We start from the raw sequence: 16,712 nt of genomic DNA, 5'->3' as shown, positions 1-16,712 counted from the left end.
TGTCCACGCCCAGTTATCTTGTGCCAAATCTCACATTTCCTGGATGAACGATGGTATGATCATAGGCACTGTTGCTGGTCATCCTGTATTTAACAATGGAAAGGTAGGTTTGATTTACTTTATGAAGACTTGCAGTTTAAAGATTTGCTTGAATTAGCGCTGAAACATGCCTGTGTTTTCAGGGAAGAAAAAATCATTGAGATCTCTTCATCACCAGAGAAGGATGGCGATAATGCACGTGGCGATACAATGTAAGTGTTATATTTTCATCATTGATGAAAACGGCATTTCGGAAGAGAGTGAATAAAGAAATGACGTTTTGAGATTGTATTTTCCTGTAGGTAGCTTTATTTGCTTGTACGGCCGTCCAAGGGCTTTTTCATATGAGCCCGGTAACCGGGCTGGCCAGGTAGGCGGGACGAATTTTGTCTTCTTTTCATATGGGAAATTTAATCAGGGTTACCGAGATGAAAAATGTCCTTAAGGCCCAAAATACTCGTGGACCCGCGTTCCGACTTAACATAACATTTATTCAGGAGGCTTTAACACAAATACAAAAACATCCTGAATAGGGAAATCGGAGGTTAACCCTGTATAAAAACAATTTCCCTGACTTGTCAGCGACCTTACAAGCCATGCTCAGTTAAAATTGTTTCGTCTCGGTCAGTCCCGATGTAGTGTACGTATTGGTTTTTGGGAGGTGATGACGAGGCTATTGGTCACTTAAATTTTGAAATTAAAAAAAAATGTGGCCCTGGCAAAACTCTTGTAGCAGTAAACAGACAAACCATGACCGGAAACGAGTCTGGCTTCTATTTCTAACGCCTTTAAGATCACAAGTAGAGGTTTAGGGACCGCTCATTATTTATGTAGAGGGGGGAGGGGAAACATATTTTGATAGATGTGGCGTACACGTGTGTTTGACATTTTGGCCCCAAATTGAGCTATCGGAATCCGTACTTGTTTGACTCTGCGTTAAATGTTTACATTTTACGTTGTTTTACGGTGCAACAAAAAGCTTGAAACGTTATCAAAGTTGGAAATTTCGGAACGGTCCATACTCGGAGTCCGGATGGGAAAATCCGGACTGCAGGAGCGCGCGCGATTAGCCAATCAAAGATTTAGGATTTAGAAATGCTGAGAAGCTGGAGAAAAAAAGAAGACAGTTACTTCCTTTCCAATTTTCATGTGAAAGGACCTTGTCAAAAACTTTTCCAGATTTCGCCCAAAACATAATCAACATAAAAGTTACGGTTCAACAGTAAGTTTTAGTGAAGTTCACCTCCCCTATAAAACGTACGTTGAATTTACTGCTGTAGTTTTAATATTTTCTTGACGTTGGGTTGGCACAGGTTGACACCCAAAGTGCTATTATGTGATACTTTAGCTACCTGTGACTGACCCAAGTTGACTGCAGAAAGCGCGAAAATAAGAGAAAGCATGCTTTATCGCACCACGGCACGCTCAAAGAACCTTTTTGGCCAACTGGCATCCTTTCGGGTCACTAATTAAATGATAGTTACAGTTACAGTTATTACAGTTTTAACAGTTACAGTTTTTATTTACTTTATATTTCTTACATATAATTACAAGAGTTGCTTGCATCCAGAACTATTGTCTAAGTAGCAGATTACAGAGAGTGCAAATGTACCTTCAAAAATAGTTTATTTTATGTCAGTTTGTAAAGAAACCAAGAAATAATTTGTTCTTTTCAAAGTTGATGTTTTGTCCAAACCGATTGTTTTAGAAACTGACTGTGAGAAGACAGCTTGTTTTAAATGTCAAATCGTAGTTCATTTTCGTTGCGTTTTTACTTTGCAAGTGTCTATGATTGTCTTGTTCAACGAAATGAAATGTTGAGAGGTAATTAAAATTATTTTTAATTCAGATTCATATGAAATCGTCTGTTAGTTTATGTATGGGCCACGACCCCAAAAATGGACCATTTGTTATTATTCATTCGCAGTGACAAATGGTACCATATCCCTGCTCTATATTTTTGGTATTTGCCAGCAATTTTATTACTTAAACCATGTAAAAAATGAAAAATCCCAATATCCCAATATCCCAGCTTATACATATTTCTGCTTATTAACATTAATAATAAATAATAATTATACATTATTATCAATTATATACTTGCGTTTGAATTATTAACTCGCAACTCGAAGTCCAACTCGAAGTCCAACTCGAAGTCTAACTCGAAGTCCAACTCAAACTCGAACTCGAACTCGAATCCAAACTCGACAGTGCCCTACTCCCATTTTTGATTGGCTCAATTTCTAACGCGTTGTGTGATTGGATATTCCCTATTGAGCAATATCACGCAATACTGTACAAAGCTAAAAATAAAATTTGTACAAGTTGCAGTACAAAACAATTTATTTGTATATCAAAAGGTCAAAGTGGTTATGCCTGATTCGTCAGTTTTTTGTAATTTATGCTGTCGTGATATAGAAAAGAGTCACGAAAGAGTTTTGCTCGTTAAGGGATGGAAACAATTCGACAAAAATATTTTTACCTAACAGCAATTCCCGAAGCAAATTTTCTTGCTCGGGCGGAAGATTAGATATTTCAAACTGCTCTTTCACGGCTCCAAACGCTGGTTCCCAACTTTCTTCAGAAATGACCGTCATTTTCTTTTGATTCACAACGCTAAAATATATCAAAACTATTCATTGATTAATCCAAGGGAAAACCCGGGAAAGTACTAACAAGTACAAATCGTATTTTTAGCATCACGGCTGGAGAGCAGAGTATTGCGTGATTGCTCAAGAAGGAACGACCAATCAGAGAGCGCGTTAGAAATTAAACCAATCCGAAACGGTTACAGATATCCCTGCAAACTGGTGGGATACCAGAACAAGCTTTTTGGAGCCGTTGCGCAGACCGTCTATATCGGGGATTTATAGACTGTCTGCGACGCAGGCTATAAAATGTCTGCATAATTAAAGTTTGGGGCTGTGCTGAAATCTTGCTAGTTACTGTCTTCAATTCTGCAATGTTGATCAAAGATGATCCTAATGACTGCTGATGCTAAAACCATGTTGCTCTACCTTCTGCAGTTGTCCGTGGTCCCTCAAAATCGTACAATATTGTCTCAGATCAATAATTTATTGTTGTTATTGTGCAATCATATACACATCAGTGCTTTCCAATTGCATGTCAAAATTCATGCTATATTAGCTTTTATTGTATCTCTCAGTTAGTACGAGCAATTTGATTGGTCAATTTTGCAGGCTGTATTTCACTGTACAGCCACTAAATTTGAAAGTTTCCTTAATATAATAAATATCTTAGTAATCTCATTTTCTCAGTCCATACAGTATGGACTGAGACTGGTGAATATTAGAATATAAACCTTGAACTCAGTTAGTAAGAGGTGTTACTCTTACTAACTGAGAGGTAAGAGGTATCAGGTATTGTTATCTACTCTTGATTTCAGTTTATCTGTCAGTTCAAGTGTTAAAGAGTTGGCTCGAGATGTGCAAATGTTCTTGGAGTATGATTTGGTAAGTTACAACAGTGATACCAGCAATTTCCAACTCTTTATGTTTAATATTTATTAGTATTCACTACTATTGTTGTATGTGTGACGCAAGAGAGACAATTGCCTGCTCAAGGCTTTAATCAGCTAATCTCATAGCAATGTACAAGAAGAAGTCTCAGCTGGGTTAAATATTATATAATTATACCGCTGACTGGAATCACAGGCTTGTAAGCACATGTAGGCAACCCAAAAACTAACAACATGTTCATAATGTCTGGCGCACAAATTATTTTCTTATCTCAGTTCTTGCTATGGGGTGCAACAATAATATTATACTATAGTATGGCTGATAGAGAAGTCTGAATTACAGTCAAAGCATTTTGGTCAGTGCATCTGCTATAAGACAGTAAAGAAGAAACGAAAGGATACAGTGTAGTTTGTTTTAAATCATGTACTAACTGTATTTGTTGCCATCATCTCTGTTTTAGCGCGTCTTGTAGGCAAAAAAATAAACAGTTTAGTTATTCACCTAATAAGAGTTCTCCCCATCTCCCTCTTTTGTTTGCTTCTGTCAATCAATATTATTTTTTTTATTTATTATTAGTACTGTGCATACGGCTTTAATCATGAATCTAATCTAAATTAAAACCACAGTTCCTACTAAATGTTTGAGTTTTTTTTTCAGTTTCAGTAATCAACAAGATTAAAGGCTTCCTGTGATGTCAGGGCTATCAAAGGTATTATCTTTGGTTTTAAGGGGAAACTTGGTTGCCTATTATGATCAGCTGTAAGGTTAAATACTTCTGGGTGTGACAATGTGACATAGCTTTTGTCAATTGAGAAATTAAGGTTGAATTCAGCTTGTCATAGAAACTAACTTGTATTTGATATATTAAACAACTTGGCTTGCTTTGTACTGTGAAGGAGATTTTATAAAAATGGATTTTGAATAGTACACTTAAAGATATTTCTAATAACTTTTTACAGAATTACAAGTAAAGTGACAGGTAACGGTTGGCATAAGATTCCAGGGATTCAGTCTGCAACAAGTTTATATAACTGATCTGTACAATGTAGTATTAAGAAAAGTTGAAAATCCTTTAGTTTGTTTTATTAAGTTACACATAGTAAGTTTTGATGTGAAACAAGATACAATAATCTGTGCAGCCTCAGTTACATGTACAGACATACTAGCATATTGCACTGAACACACACAGTATGCTGACATTCATATGCTGTATGCCAATTTTCCCTATAAAACCACAAACTTTCAGTAAATTCTCAATTTCATGTTTAGTATGACTCCTGGCTGATCAGCCAATCTTGCACAGACGGTCATAAAGAGAATGTGTTGATTTTGAAGATGAAGGTGGGGTGCCTCAATTTCAAGGGGATTAGTGGATTTGTTTGTTTTTGCATTCCAGTAGACATTCTAAAATCCCAGAATGTTTTTGCAACTGCAAGTCAACTTTTACCTTCTCACTTCAAGCAAAACAGTGTTTTTTCAAAGCAGGAAATCGATATCTCAATTTATAATAATTTTCCCAATATTCTTTGGTTAGTATAACAACCCTTTGCCTTAACTAATTTAGTTGAGAAGGAACACTGCTCGCAGCTTATCAGTAAATAATTATATTGTCTTTTAGGGGTCCTCCTTTCTTAACATAGCCTCTACATCACAGGAAGGTAATGGAGAGGAAGCCCCAAGTTTGTCCTCAAGAAGAACATTGAACGTAACTCTTCTAAGCAGTGAATGGAGGTCAACAAAAGGAGGTGTGTCAACCATCAACAGAGAGCTTGCCATTCAGTTGGCAAAGTTCCCTGATATGGAAGTCAGTGTCTATCTCCCTGAATGCAGTGAAGAGGATAAAAGAGTTGCTGCTAGTCACAATGTCCATCTCATTCAAGCAGAAAAGTTCCATGGTGTTGATCCAGATCTATGGTTGTCTTTTTTACCAGCTCATCATGCTGTGGACTGTGTGATTGGACATGGAGTCCAACTTGGCAGACAAGTTCAATTCATAAAACACCAACGTCATTGTAAATGGATTCAGGTGGTCCACACCGACCCTGAAGAACTTGGAATGTTCAAAAATGATGCAGATGCTGTTTCTAAAGGAGAAAAAAAGCACAAGTTAGAAGTCAAACTCTGTGAATTGTCTGATCAAGTTGTAGCAGTTGGACCCAAGCTGGAGGAAGCTTTCTCAGGATATCTGCGTCCCTTTCAGAAAGATCAAAATGTTCTCAACCTCACCCCAGGCATCTTCTCTGAGTTTGCTGATGTAAAGCAAGCTTCTAAGGAAAGAAGAACATTTTCTGTTCTGTTGTTAGGGAATGGTGACAGTGAAGACTTGCAGCTGAAAGGTTATGACATTGCTGCTCAGGCAATTGCAAAGTTGAAAGACATGCCACAACCCTACAAACTGAAGGTTGTCGGAGTACAAAGTGGAAGAGAGCAGCAAGTAGCAGAAATGTTGCTCCAGCAAGGCATTTCCCGTGATCAACTTGTTGTACGTGGTTTCAAAGAAAGAGAGAAGCTGGCTGAGCAGTTTTGTGAGGTAGATCTTGCTATAATGCCATCAAGATCCGAGGGATTTGGTCTGCCTGCTCTTGAAGCTCTATCTGCTGGTCTTCCTGTGCTTGTAAGTGGCAACTCTGGTCTTGGAGAAGCTCTTAAGAATGTGCCTCATGGTTCAAACTGTGTAGTGGATTCAGACGATCCTAACAGGTGGGCTGAGGCAATCAGGAGTGTCCGTCAGAAAAGAAGAAATGTACGACTTGTGGAAATGAAGTATGTCTGTCAAGAGTATGCAAAGGTTTACAGCTGGGAGGAACAGTGCAGGTTACTTGTGCAAAGAATGATGAACATCACTTCAGGTAAAATTCCTTTGTTGCATTAATAATGGCTGATGTGCCCTGTGGTATAAAAAGACCAGATAATTTACAAAGCCCTTTTAAGTGAAGGTGCCTCCCAAGTATTGTTTAAAGTTTACTGATGGCTTAACGTATGAGACTTACATGTGTGATCAGGGCTTTGGAGGATTGCACTTGAATGCCAGAGTTTTACATTGTTACATTCTCACAACTCACTGATGTCAAAGATTCACAGTCCTAATATCAGATCAAACAACTTGGATGTTGGATGAAATGTTAACAAGCTTCCTCATATTATTGCATGCTTTGAATTGGTAAAGAATAATAATGCAATGGTTTGTGATAGTGGTCTGGGGTATAATGTACTAATAAAGTTCAGTACATGATGTACATCACTGTATGTTGATGTTGCTGATTCAAACACTGTGTATTTTTACACTCCTAAGATGCTATGTTGTATAATTTTGCTTATTACAGTTTTCTCCTCTGAAGGTTTTTCTGATGGAAGACGGTCTTCAGTAGCAGGTTACAGTCAGCTTCCTTTCCCTGCAGCCTCACAAACTCATCTGACAAGTGGAACAGAAGGTCAGGCCTGAATCACTTTATCTGTGAAATAATATTGTGTTTTACTGAAATCACTGCTGATGTATACTGTACATGTAGTTCCACCTAATATCACAATTTTCTCCTCTAAAGGTTATTCTGTTGGAAGTCAGTCTTCAGTAACAGGTTACAGTCAGCTTCCTGTCACCTTCCCTGTCACGTCTCAGACTCATCTAAGAAGTGGAACTGAAAGTAGGTGTAAAAATTTAGTTTTATTCCATCAATGCTATTGGTAACATTTGCAAAAATTGAAGGGCTGACAGCATAATCAACCCAAATGACTTTTCAGTAGGTTAAGATTGACTGCAATTTTCGCATGTGGACTTGAATTCGTTCAGGGAATGTTGCTCCAACATTTTATCGGCTGCTTTGTAAATTGTGCAGCAAAGCAGCAGATAAAACATTGAGCAAAGTTTCCTGAAGGAATTCAAGGTCACATAAAAAAACCGCGGTGAATTTGAGCTAAAACAAGAAAAAGTGATCTAAAAAGTCATTTGGGCAATTATATGCTCTCAGCCCTTCCATTGTCAGCTGTCTTGGTGTGTCGATCGTTAAACAATATTTTTTTTATGCAAGTGGTGTACTTACATGTATGTGGCTTTTTCTCCTTGCATTTGTGTACCTGCTGCATGCTGCTGTCTTGTTGTACATCCACTCTGAAAATAAAAGTGTTATGTCGTGTAATTTTGTTATTGCAATTTTCTGCTCGAAAGGTTTTTCTGGTGGAAGTCAGTCTTCAGTCTCTAAAGGAGAGTTCAATTCATGAAATGATCACAGAAAGGGGAGTCGGCTGCTAGAAAAACATGCAAATTTATCCATTGAATATCTGGATTTCTCTGAATTTATAAAGTCTGCCATTAATATTATTATTAATGCTACAGCACATACATGTATTTCTATTCTCACCATGCTTTTAAATAATAATTACTGTATTATTATTATTATATATAGTGATAATGTAGTACATACACTGTATTTCTGATGGCTGTGCAAGCGTTCTTTTATAACTGCATGCTTAAATTGATTTGGTAAAGAATGTTAATGTATTGGTCTGCTGACTGTGGTCTGAGATGCTAATAAAGGAGTGTGGCCAATGTGCGAGCCAGCAAGCCAGCGAGCCAAACGTGCGAGCCATGCGAGCCAAACGTGAGAGGCATGCGAGGCAGACGTGCGAGGCATGAACAAAACATGCGAGGCTTGCGAGGCATGAACAACCCCCAACATAAATGCTAACCGTTAAGCTAACCGGGGAGCTATTTAAAGTGCCCATAACGGAATTTTTTTTTATTATCTCATCTAAATCTTTACATCACGCGAAGAACGTCCGCGAAAAAATTTTTCGATTTGCATGAAACGCGAATTTTTTATGAATTTTATTGCGGTCAACCCGCCCCGCTGATGACAGTGCCGACGGGCTCACAATAGGGCCACATGACATGGTCTGTGACGTACATTCAGGAACGATCGAGTCTTTGCACTCACTTGACCTTCAGTAAAGTACATTCGCGGCAGAAAGAAAATCGTCAGATTCACCGGTAGGAAGGAAAAACTTAGCTCCAAATAAGTATATTCCATGGCAGAAAACTTATCTGACACGGAAAGTGAGCAAACCGCTGAAGAAAGCAGCTAGGACGAATTTGAAAGTGTCGAAGTCGAGGCGATAGATGGCGTCCACGAAACAAGTAATACGTGTGAAGATGATGATACACTCGAACCGAACGCGGACGAGCCGATAGCAGACGAAGAATGGCTAAAAAGATATCGCAAGGAACAAGAGGATAAGCCACGACTCGAGGAAGATTTAACGAAACGCTTGGAGAATAGAGTGCGTGTTAGTGGATGGTAAAGTTCTCACCTTGCATTTTGCATACGCGCTCTTCATTATCATGTCAAAACTATGACCAAGTACTCACATACATTCAAACGAATTATTTTCCATGTAGATGTACTTGTGGTAACTGTAGCCGTGATCTGCTAGCAAATATCAGCGAGTGCTACTGCTGCAAGGAACTCGAAGGCAATTGGGAAGCGCTGACTAGCGACATTGTTCTCGCGGAACTACAGGAAGGACACGTTTTGAACTGTGATAATAATAGCTTGTCTCGTTCTCTGAAATTTCGGCCGTAAATTTAATTGTAGGATGGAAGTTGTTAGCTTGTCCAATGAACAGGTTAATTTCCTTTTTGTCACTGTCCCACAGTTTACGAAATCCATTGTATCTTTTAGGCGCATACGTCTTGCGAAATGTTCGAAGTCTAACAAAAGTTGGCGTCTAATGTAATTCATGTCTGTCACCGGTGTCGGGACAAATTTGAGCCCTTTAGAAATAACGCTAACAGGCTGTCGCTAAGTTTTGTTTGAAAAATTCTTCATGAATTTCTCGTGTTTTTCTCTTTGTGTCTCAATCCGTTTTTTAGCCAATTTTTTTCTGCGCTCTTTGCGCTTGTTATTTGTTTTGTGCCCTTTTTTATTTTGAACCCCCGTTGTGGTGGTTAGGTTTTCAGAGATAACGCTGTTATACTTTTTAACATTTTTATTGTTTGCAGAATTCTGCAACACATGTGTCACTGTGTACAATATTTGTTTGAACTCGTTGAATTCTTGCGGCAGTTTATCTACCTTATCTACATCGTGGTTTACAATGTTTTCTGTGTTCGCTGAGTGCGGCTGTTCTCGCATCAATCTATTTACATCAGTGGTAGCATTTGTGCTAGTTTTTTTTGAGAGCTTGGTCTCAACGAAACTTCGCGGATCTCACGATCTATGAGAATAAATACCAAAACAATTACGCCATATTTTATAAAACTTGCGACTGTGTTAACAGTGAGGTCAAACTATAAACCTCAGTAGGTTACAACGCTTAGAATGTCACAAGCGGGTGTGAATATTCAGTATCGAAAGCTTACCATTCGCTTTTCCCTGCTCCTCTTCGAAGGTGGCCCTTGGTCTTCGTCTTCCTTTCGCTTTGCTGTTTTAAAGGATAAACACAATCGTGATGTCATCCTACTTCAGTTCACGTTTTAAGTTTAAACCTGAATTCATCAGCCTTGTGAAATCCACGTCTTTGAAGTGCATCGAGCACAAGGACGAGGTCTTTCCAGGTGGGCGTCCACATCTTCCTCCGCTCCAGCATAAAATCGATCCATTTTTTCGCCTCCTCAGTCTTTGCGGGCATGTGGTGCCAAAGAAAGGAATCCTGTGCATGCTTATTCCATTCGCTTCGTCTTTGATGTTTCCACATGTCGCTGCAACACATCTTTCCGGCATTTTCGAGAAACGTGCAGAAATACCGCGACTCGTTTTCAGTGAGATTGAGAGAAAGGCTGAAGTCACATGTTCCTGAATCTACGTCACAGCTCTTGCTAAACCGAGAGGAGACTAATGCGAATGGTGGGCCAAAATGGCGGCAAATTTGAACGTCTTATAAAATTCATAAAAAATTCACGTTTTATGCAAATCGAAAAATTTTTTCACTGAAGTTCTTAGGGTGATGTTTAGATTCAGATAAGAAAATAAAAAAAATTCCGATATGGGCACTTTAAGCTAACCTGAGTGCTATTTAGGCTAACCGGAGTGCTTTTTAGGCTAACTGGAGTGTTTGTTAGGCTAACCTGAGTGCCTCGCACGTCTGCCTCGCATGGCTCGCTGGCTCGCAGATTGTCAAGACCCCTAATAAAGTCCAGAACATTTTGTACAGCACTGTACATTATTGAGATGTTGCTGCTTCAAGCACTGTGTATCTTTACACTCCTAAGATGGTATGTTGGCTAATTTTGATCATTACAATTTTCCCCTCTGAAGGTATTTCTGTTGGAAGGCAGTCTTCAGTAGCAGGTTACAGTCAGATTCCTTTCCCTGCAGCCTCTCAAACTCATTTGACAAGTGGAACACAAGGTAGGCGGGAATTAGTTTTTTGATGACAACAATTTGCCAACATGTACATGTAAATGTAACATTTGCAAAAACTGTTAGCTGTGCATGTCTTGTTGCCAATATTTAGATTTTTGATACTTGTATACTCTGTAACTTTAATTATAGGATTCTTGTCCAGAAATACAATTACACTTGTTATTCCTTTTATTGGTGGTTTTAGTTATGACAGCTGAACAAATTTTCCGTGGTCTTGAGCAAATGCGACATGATGCAGGCAAGATCATCGGCAAGACACAACTTCCAGAGGAGTTAAAGAAAATTGTTTCAGACAAAGGCTTCGAAATTTCTGACAACGAAGGAGCAGGGAATTGCATGTTTTACGCATTATCAGAACAACTGGATCTGGTGAAAGGAGTCCAGATCTCTCATGAAGCATTGAGGCAGCACATAGTCCAATACCTCAAGGAGAACCCTACACTGGTAAGTTACAATGTAGTATTGGTAATGTCTAACAAGTGAGTTTGGTTCCATTTTATGGTTATACAAATCAAGCAAAGCAATAAAATGGAAGACGTTGAAGTTTCTTTTTCAAGAGAACGGATGTTTTATGAGTCAAATGAGTCAATGAGTCATGAGTCAATGAGTCAACAGGTTGGATCAGCGGTTTTTGCATAAAGATCGGACCTGCTGAGTTCCAACCCAAAATGGCGGACAAATCTGCGAAGCATGAGGTGAGTAAAATCCTTGTCCATCTGCTAAGACATGCTTTCAGTCAATGGAGGACAAAAGTAGATAAAACTACTAAGACTGGATATGACAAAGCAGTGCCGTGGGGGACAAGTGGGAAGGTTGAAAAAGAGTGGTTTACGGTTAGGGTTTCCCCTTTCCAATTTACACAGGCGTGACAAACAAGTCGGTAACTTACCGATGCATATGTAAAAGAACTTTCCTTGGCACTCGCGACTGATTTTTTACTTCAAACCGGGCCAAATAATCAATACGCTGAATGTCAAAGAACACAACAGGTTTAAGTCAATTTACTTTAAGCGCTGTGTTCAAAGGGAGTTTAAGACTTTCTTCCGTAGCATTCATAACATTTAGGCCGCCATATTTTTCGCTTCTGATCAGGTGCTACGCGGCAGGGCCTGGGAACTGCAAACAAACAGCGCGGGTCAAGATTTAAAAGGAAACTAGCTGCCTTGTGCAGGCAGCAATAAAACAACTAGACAAAATAAGTAAACGTAACGCATAATTTTATTGTTTCTACAGAATTTTTGTTTCAGGCCTGACTCATTGACGCATTGACTCATGACTCATGACTCATGACTCATTGACTCATTTGAGTCATTAGTACTTTACGATCCTTTTTTCGAGTATCCCAAAGTGGCTGACTGAAAAATATACCTTTATTGTGAATTCATCACGATAAACACAATAATAAGATGTCACTGCATGAATGTAGTTTAAAATAATGGCCTTAGCTCCCACAAGTCTCCTGTAGCGCGATCATTCTATAACATCCAAATGGAAGGTCAAAGGTTTGAACAACTCTGTTAGGGGGGAGAATTCAGATTTTCTTTTTCTGAGTACAATATGCTTGCACATGTCACTGACTGAAAAATACCTCTATCAAGATAAAACTTAATTGTTGCTTCAAGAAAAGGCAGAAGTCAATTCTAAAATGGTTGCTATTTCTTGGACAGTTGGTACATTACTCAAGGGCTGGTATCACATGGATGCTTAAAGCCAAGCAAAGCTCTGAAATTGCGTTGTATCCAATGCTTCAGTTATTTATTAACAATTGAATGCATGAGTTATTGGATTAATTAAATTATGGAACAGTTAACATGTTTAAACTTTAGGTATAATTTGGTTTGTTGCGGATTGATGCACTGGTCAATTTAGTGAAAAGCTTTACCCTCCAGTTGATCATTGAATAAAGTGGCACAATGTTCTTTGACATTTTTTGTTAATTGTTATGTTCTTCTCTTGCAGCAAGATGGGACAAAACTGTTTAACTTTGTAGATGGACATCAGTCTTGGTCCGATTACCTAAGAAACATGGCAGCAGATGGGACATGGGGTGACCACGTCATTCTCCATGCTGCAGCAAACTGCTTTAAAACATGCATTCATGTGATCAGCAGTCTGTCACATGACTTAACTATCCACCCAGAACATGATGTTAGCAGCAGCAGCCAGCTTGTGTTGGGACACCTGCATGAACATCACTATGTCAGCCTTCGACCCAAACCAGGTAGATCGAGGAACTTATTATGTAAAACAATGCCAGCTAACCAGATTTGTCTACTTAACTTAATCATGCACTTTAATATTTATTGAGGTTTATACACCTGTTTAAAGGTGGGCAGATACCAGTTTTGAAAACGAGCACATATTTGTGCCATAATGTACATGTAGTAACTTAAATTTTGTATTCCTTTTCAAAGGCCTTTTCAAGAAAAGTAAAAATTATAGTAACTAATAACAATTTTAAAATGACAATTAGTAACTGAACAGGAAATACATACTGATTAGGCAAACAAAACAAAATCACTATTATCACGGCCAGTCAGTTTTGTTTGTCTAAGTACTCAGTATGTATTTTCTGCTCTGTTCCTTTGTCATCATCATGCTGTAATTAGCTATAAAAATTATTTTTACTTTAGTTTATAATTTCTTTTCACATTGTAATTTGTTTTAATTAGCTTTATTGTACTATGCTTTTTGTATTAATTTTATTTTACACCCACTGATGGGATTTGTACTGAAGATGGATGAAGATTGATCCGAAACATTTTTTTTCCGCACTGATTTTAATAATAATTATTATTACTGTACATTACATTACTTTTCAAGAAACATTTAAGAATAATGTTGTTACTTTCATAAAAATTATTTTATGCTTGCTGACTCTACAAGAATTTGGTAATTATATTATTGTTATTATTACCAGGTATTATTAGGCAAAATATGTCATGTGGTACAAAATCGGACGGTGGTTATTAGATGGTAACAATTGTCTCATTTTGATAACAGTCCCCTTTTTTTTCGTTGAGTAAAACAAGGACAGAGCACCACAGGGTGTGCCTTAGAAGGGGTACCAAACATTGAGAAACCAATGAACTCATGCTATAATATTGTCTTGAGTGTTTGGAACCCCTGATGAGGCACAAACTCATTGATAGAGGTTATTACAGCCTGAACATGTATGAGGGACTAGCTTAGAGGGATTGCTCTTGAATGTCAGATTTTTGCAATATGCAGTTCTAGAAAATATCCATACTCCCCCCATGTAAGGTTTTTTGTTTTGTTCCCTCCCTCCACCAGGAAAATTCCAGTTAAGCTTCATACATTGCTTCTAAAATTTTGCCTTTTAAGACCCCCCTCCCCCTAGGAATTTCCAATGACCTTCCTTGGGGTGGGTATCGATTTTTTCTGGGACTGCACAATTTAGATGTCACATTCTCACAACTCACTGATGTCAAATTTCCACAACTGCAATATCATATATCAAACGACTTCAGGATGTTGGATTTTGGAAGTTACAACTCACTGATCTCAGATTTTTGCAACTTGAACTCCTAAGATGATATTTTGTGTATTTATTTTTTTCTTTTTGTAATTTTCCCCCCTGAAGGTTTCTCTGTTGGAAGTCAGTCTTCAGTAACAGGTTACAGTCAGCTTCCTTTCCCTGCAGCCTCTCAAACTCATTTGACAACTGGAACAGAAGGTAGATGGGAACATTTTGAATAATCCCAACAACTATCAAATGGCATTTATGAGACATTTTAAAAGTCAGTTTTAAAATCAAATCCTTATTTAAATTAACCCAAAAAATCTGTTTATTGTGTGAATTTAATTTTCTTTGTTATATAATTTAACGCTGTTGTGGAGCTGGAAAAGCCCTCGGCATTCACAGGCTGTGATCTGAGGTACTTCAAGATCCACCCTTTTTACTTGTCTGAACATAATTTTCTTTGCCATATGCTAAGTTAATTTAATGCTATTGTCTGAGCCATATTTTCTGCTCTGCTAGTGATCTGAATAGCCTGCCACAGGAGACACTTGTTTCAGTCCTTATTTTGCCTGTAGGTGAATCAAGAGCTGGCAAAGGCTTCTGTGTCACAAGCTGTGATGTAAGGACTTCAGAACCCACCTTTACAGTCATTCAGTGTCTTTCTTTATGAGAATAATGACATAAAGTTTCCTTGTATTATAATTTTCCCCTCTGAAGGTTTTTCTGGTGGAAGTCAGTCTTCAGTAGCAGGTTACAGTCAGCTTCCTTTTCCTGCAGCCTCACAAACACATGTGAGAAGTGGAATTGAAGGTAGGTGGGAAATACTTAAAACAATTTCAATAAAACTAAAAATAAAATTTTCGTTTTAAAAAGGGATTTTTCATTTTCTGAAGAAACTGCCTGTGAAAAGTTGGTTGCCATGATAACATTAAAGTCAACAAACACTAACCAACCATGTCAAGTTTTTTCAGATTAATTTCCAAAAAATTCCTGAAGTTTCATGGGGTTTGCCCAAATATTAAAAAAAGTTATTTAGTTTCAAAGTCACTGCAGGCAGAATCTGCTCCCCCCCACCCCCCCTTCTAGATGGGATTAATAGTCAGTTTTCAAATAAAATCCTGATTTCAATTGGCTCGAAAAATGTTGTAACTGTGTTAATATAATTTTTCCTTGTCATACACTACCCCTGTTGTTGAGCTAGAAAAGGCCCCTGCTTTTGCAGGCTCTGATCTGAGCTACTTCAAGACCCACATTTCTATTTGTCTAGTGGCTCCCTTTATGAGTATAATGACATACAAGTTTTTTTTTATTATAATTATTTACAATTTTCCCCTCTGAAGGTTTTTCAGGTGGAAGTCAGTCTTCAGTAGCAGGTTACAGTCAGCGTCCTTTCCCTGCAACCTCACAAACACATTTGAGAAGTGGAACAGAAGGTTGGTGGGAATCACTAAACAATTACAACAAAGATGCCACATGATTTTATTTACAAAGAAAGGAAGTTATCTTAGTGTCTCATTAAATAACAAAACATAAAAACAAAAAACGTTGGTCTCTGAAATGCCATGCCATGGCGTTTTCTCATTAAATTCAATTTGTAAATGCTGCATTTTGCTGCCTGTTTGCATTCACTCTTGATTATGCTATATTAAATCGTTAAATGTATGTTGTAATTTTCCCCTCTGGAGGTTTTTTTGGTGGAAGTCAGTCTTCAGTAGCAGGTTACAGTCAGCTTCCTTTCCCTGCAGCCTCTCAAGCTCATCTGACAAGTGGAATTCAAGGTTGGTATACGAAAATTGAAATTATACAAAATTTTAAGTTAACATCAGAGCTGTCACAAAGCATTTACATACTTATCTTGTATATGTTGTTTGTATCCTTCACTGGATCCTCCCTTGTAACCTACTAAGTTGGCCTTGTGTTGTGCATCATGAATTTGACCCTAATAGATGAATTACAAAATAATGGAGGTATGGGCTTCCAATACTGTGTCACTTTGAAAGGAAAATTCTCTTAAAGGCCCACAACCCAAACCTCACTAGTCATCCCTTTGATTGGTTGTTCTGGTGGTGTAGTAGTTGTAACATTGGACTACTGTCACACTGGCCATTCTTTGTAAAACACAATTGTTAAATAATCTATGTACTCTGACCTTTTCTATTCCAAACACTCTCCTGTGCATTACAGTTTAGATAAATTTTGTGTGAGTCGTGTAATATCAGTAATGTGCACGAGATCTTTCACTCCATTTTGTCGTACTTAAATATATATATTTTTTCCACTCAGAACAAATTCATGTATTTTGACACCGAGCGTGCGGGTCTCAAAGTGAAAATACCTATACAAGCCGTATGT

At 38.1% G+C, this 16,712-nt stretch overlaps 1 protein-coding gene and 1 long non-coding RNA gene across 2 annotated transcripts in view; one reads left to right on the top strand and one right to left on the bottom strand.

Annotated features, from left to right (window-relative positions):
• LOC146477792 (uncharacterized) overlaps nt 1-16,712 on the bottom strand; it is a 299,841-nt gene that overhangs the window by 223,008 nt on the left and 60,121 nt on the right. The gene's annotated exons all lie outside the window — the stretch shown is intronic.
• Nucleotides 1-16,712, top strand: part of LOC146477793 (uncharacterized) — a 31,085-nt gene that overhangs the window by 9,428 nt on the left and 4,945 nt on the right. Inside the window, exons 2-13 of the mRNA XM_085113075.1 lie at nt 183-251; nt 3,446-3,512; nt 4,788-4,859; nt 5,137-6,367; nt 6,857-6,949; nt 7,061-7,159; nt 10,769-10,861; nt 11,061-11,320; nt 12,836-13,097; nt 14,985-15,170; nt 15,701-15,793; nt 16,046-16,138. Coding sequence (XP_084969201.1) covers nt 183-251; nt 3,446-3,512; nt 4,788-4,859; nt 5,137-6,367; nt 6,857-6,949; nt 7,061-7,159; nt 10,769-10,861; nt 11,061-11,320; nt 12,836-13,097; nt 14,985-15,170; nt 15,701-15,793; nt 16,046-16,138 — 2,618 coding nt within the window. The remainder of the gene's footprint in view (nt 1-182; nt 252-3,445; nt 3,513-4,787; nt 4,860-5,136; nt 6,368-6,856; nt 6,950-7,060; nt 7,160-10,768; nt 10,862-11,060; nt 11,321-12,835; nt 13,098-14,984; nt 15,171-15,700; nt 15,794-16,045; nt 16,139-16,712) is intronic.

The sequence above is a fragment of the Pavona decussata genome, unplaced genomic scaffold (genome assembly GCF_977016875.1).
Source record: "Pavona decussata unplaced genomic scaffold, jaPavDecu1.1 SCAFFOLD_69, whole genome shotgun sequence".
NCBI classification, from domain to species: Eukaryota; Metazoa; Cnidaria; class Anthozoa; order Scleractinia; family Agariciidae; genus Pavona; species Pavona decussata.
Note: the sequence above shows the minus strand (reverse complement) of the source record. Positions and strands in the feature narration are given on the sequence as shown.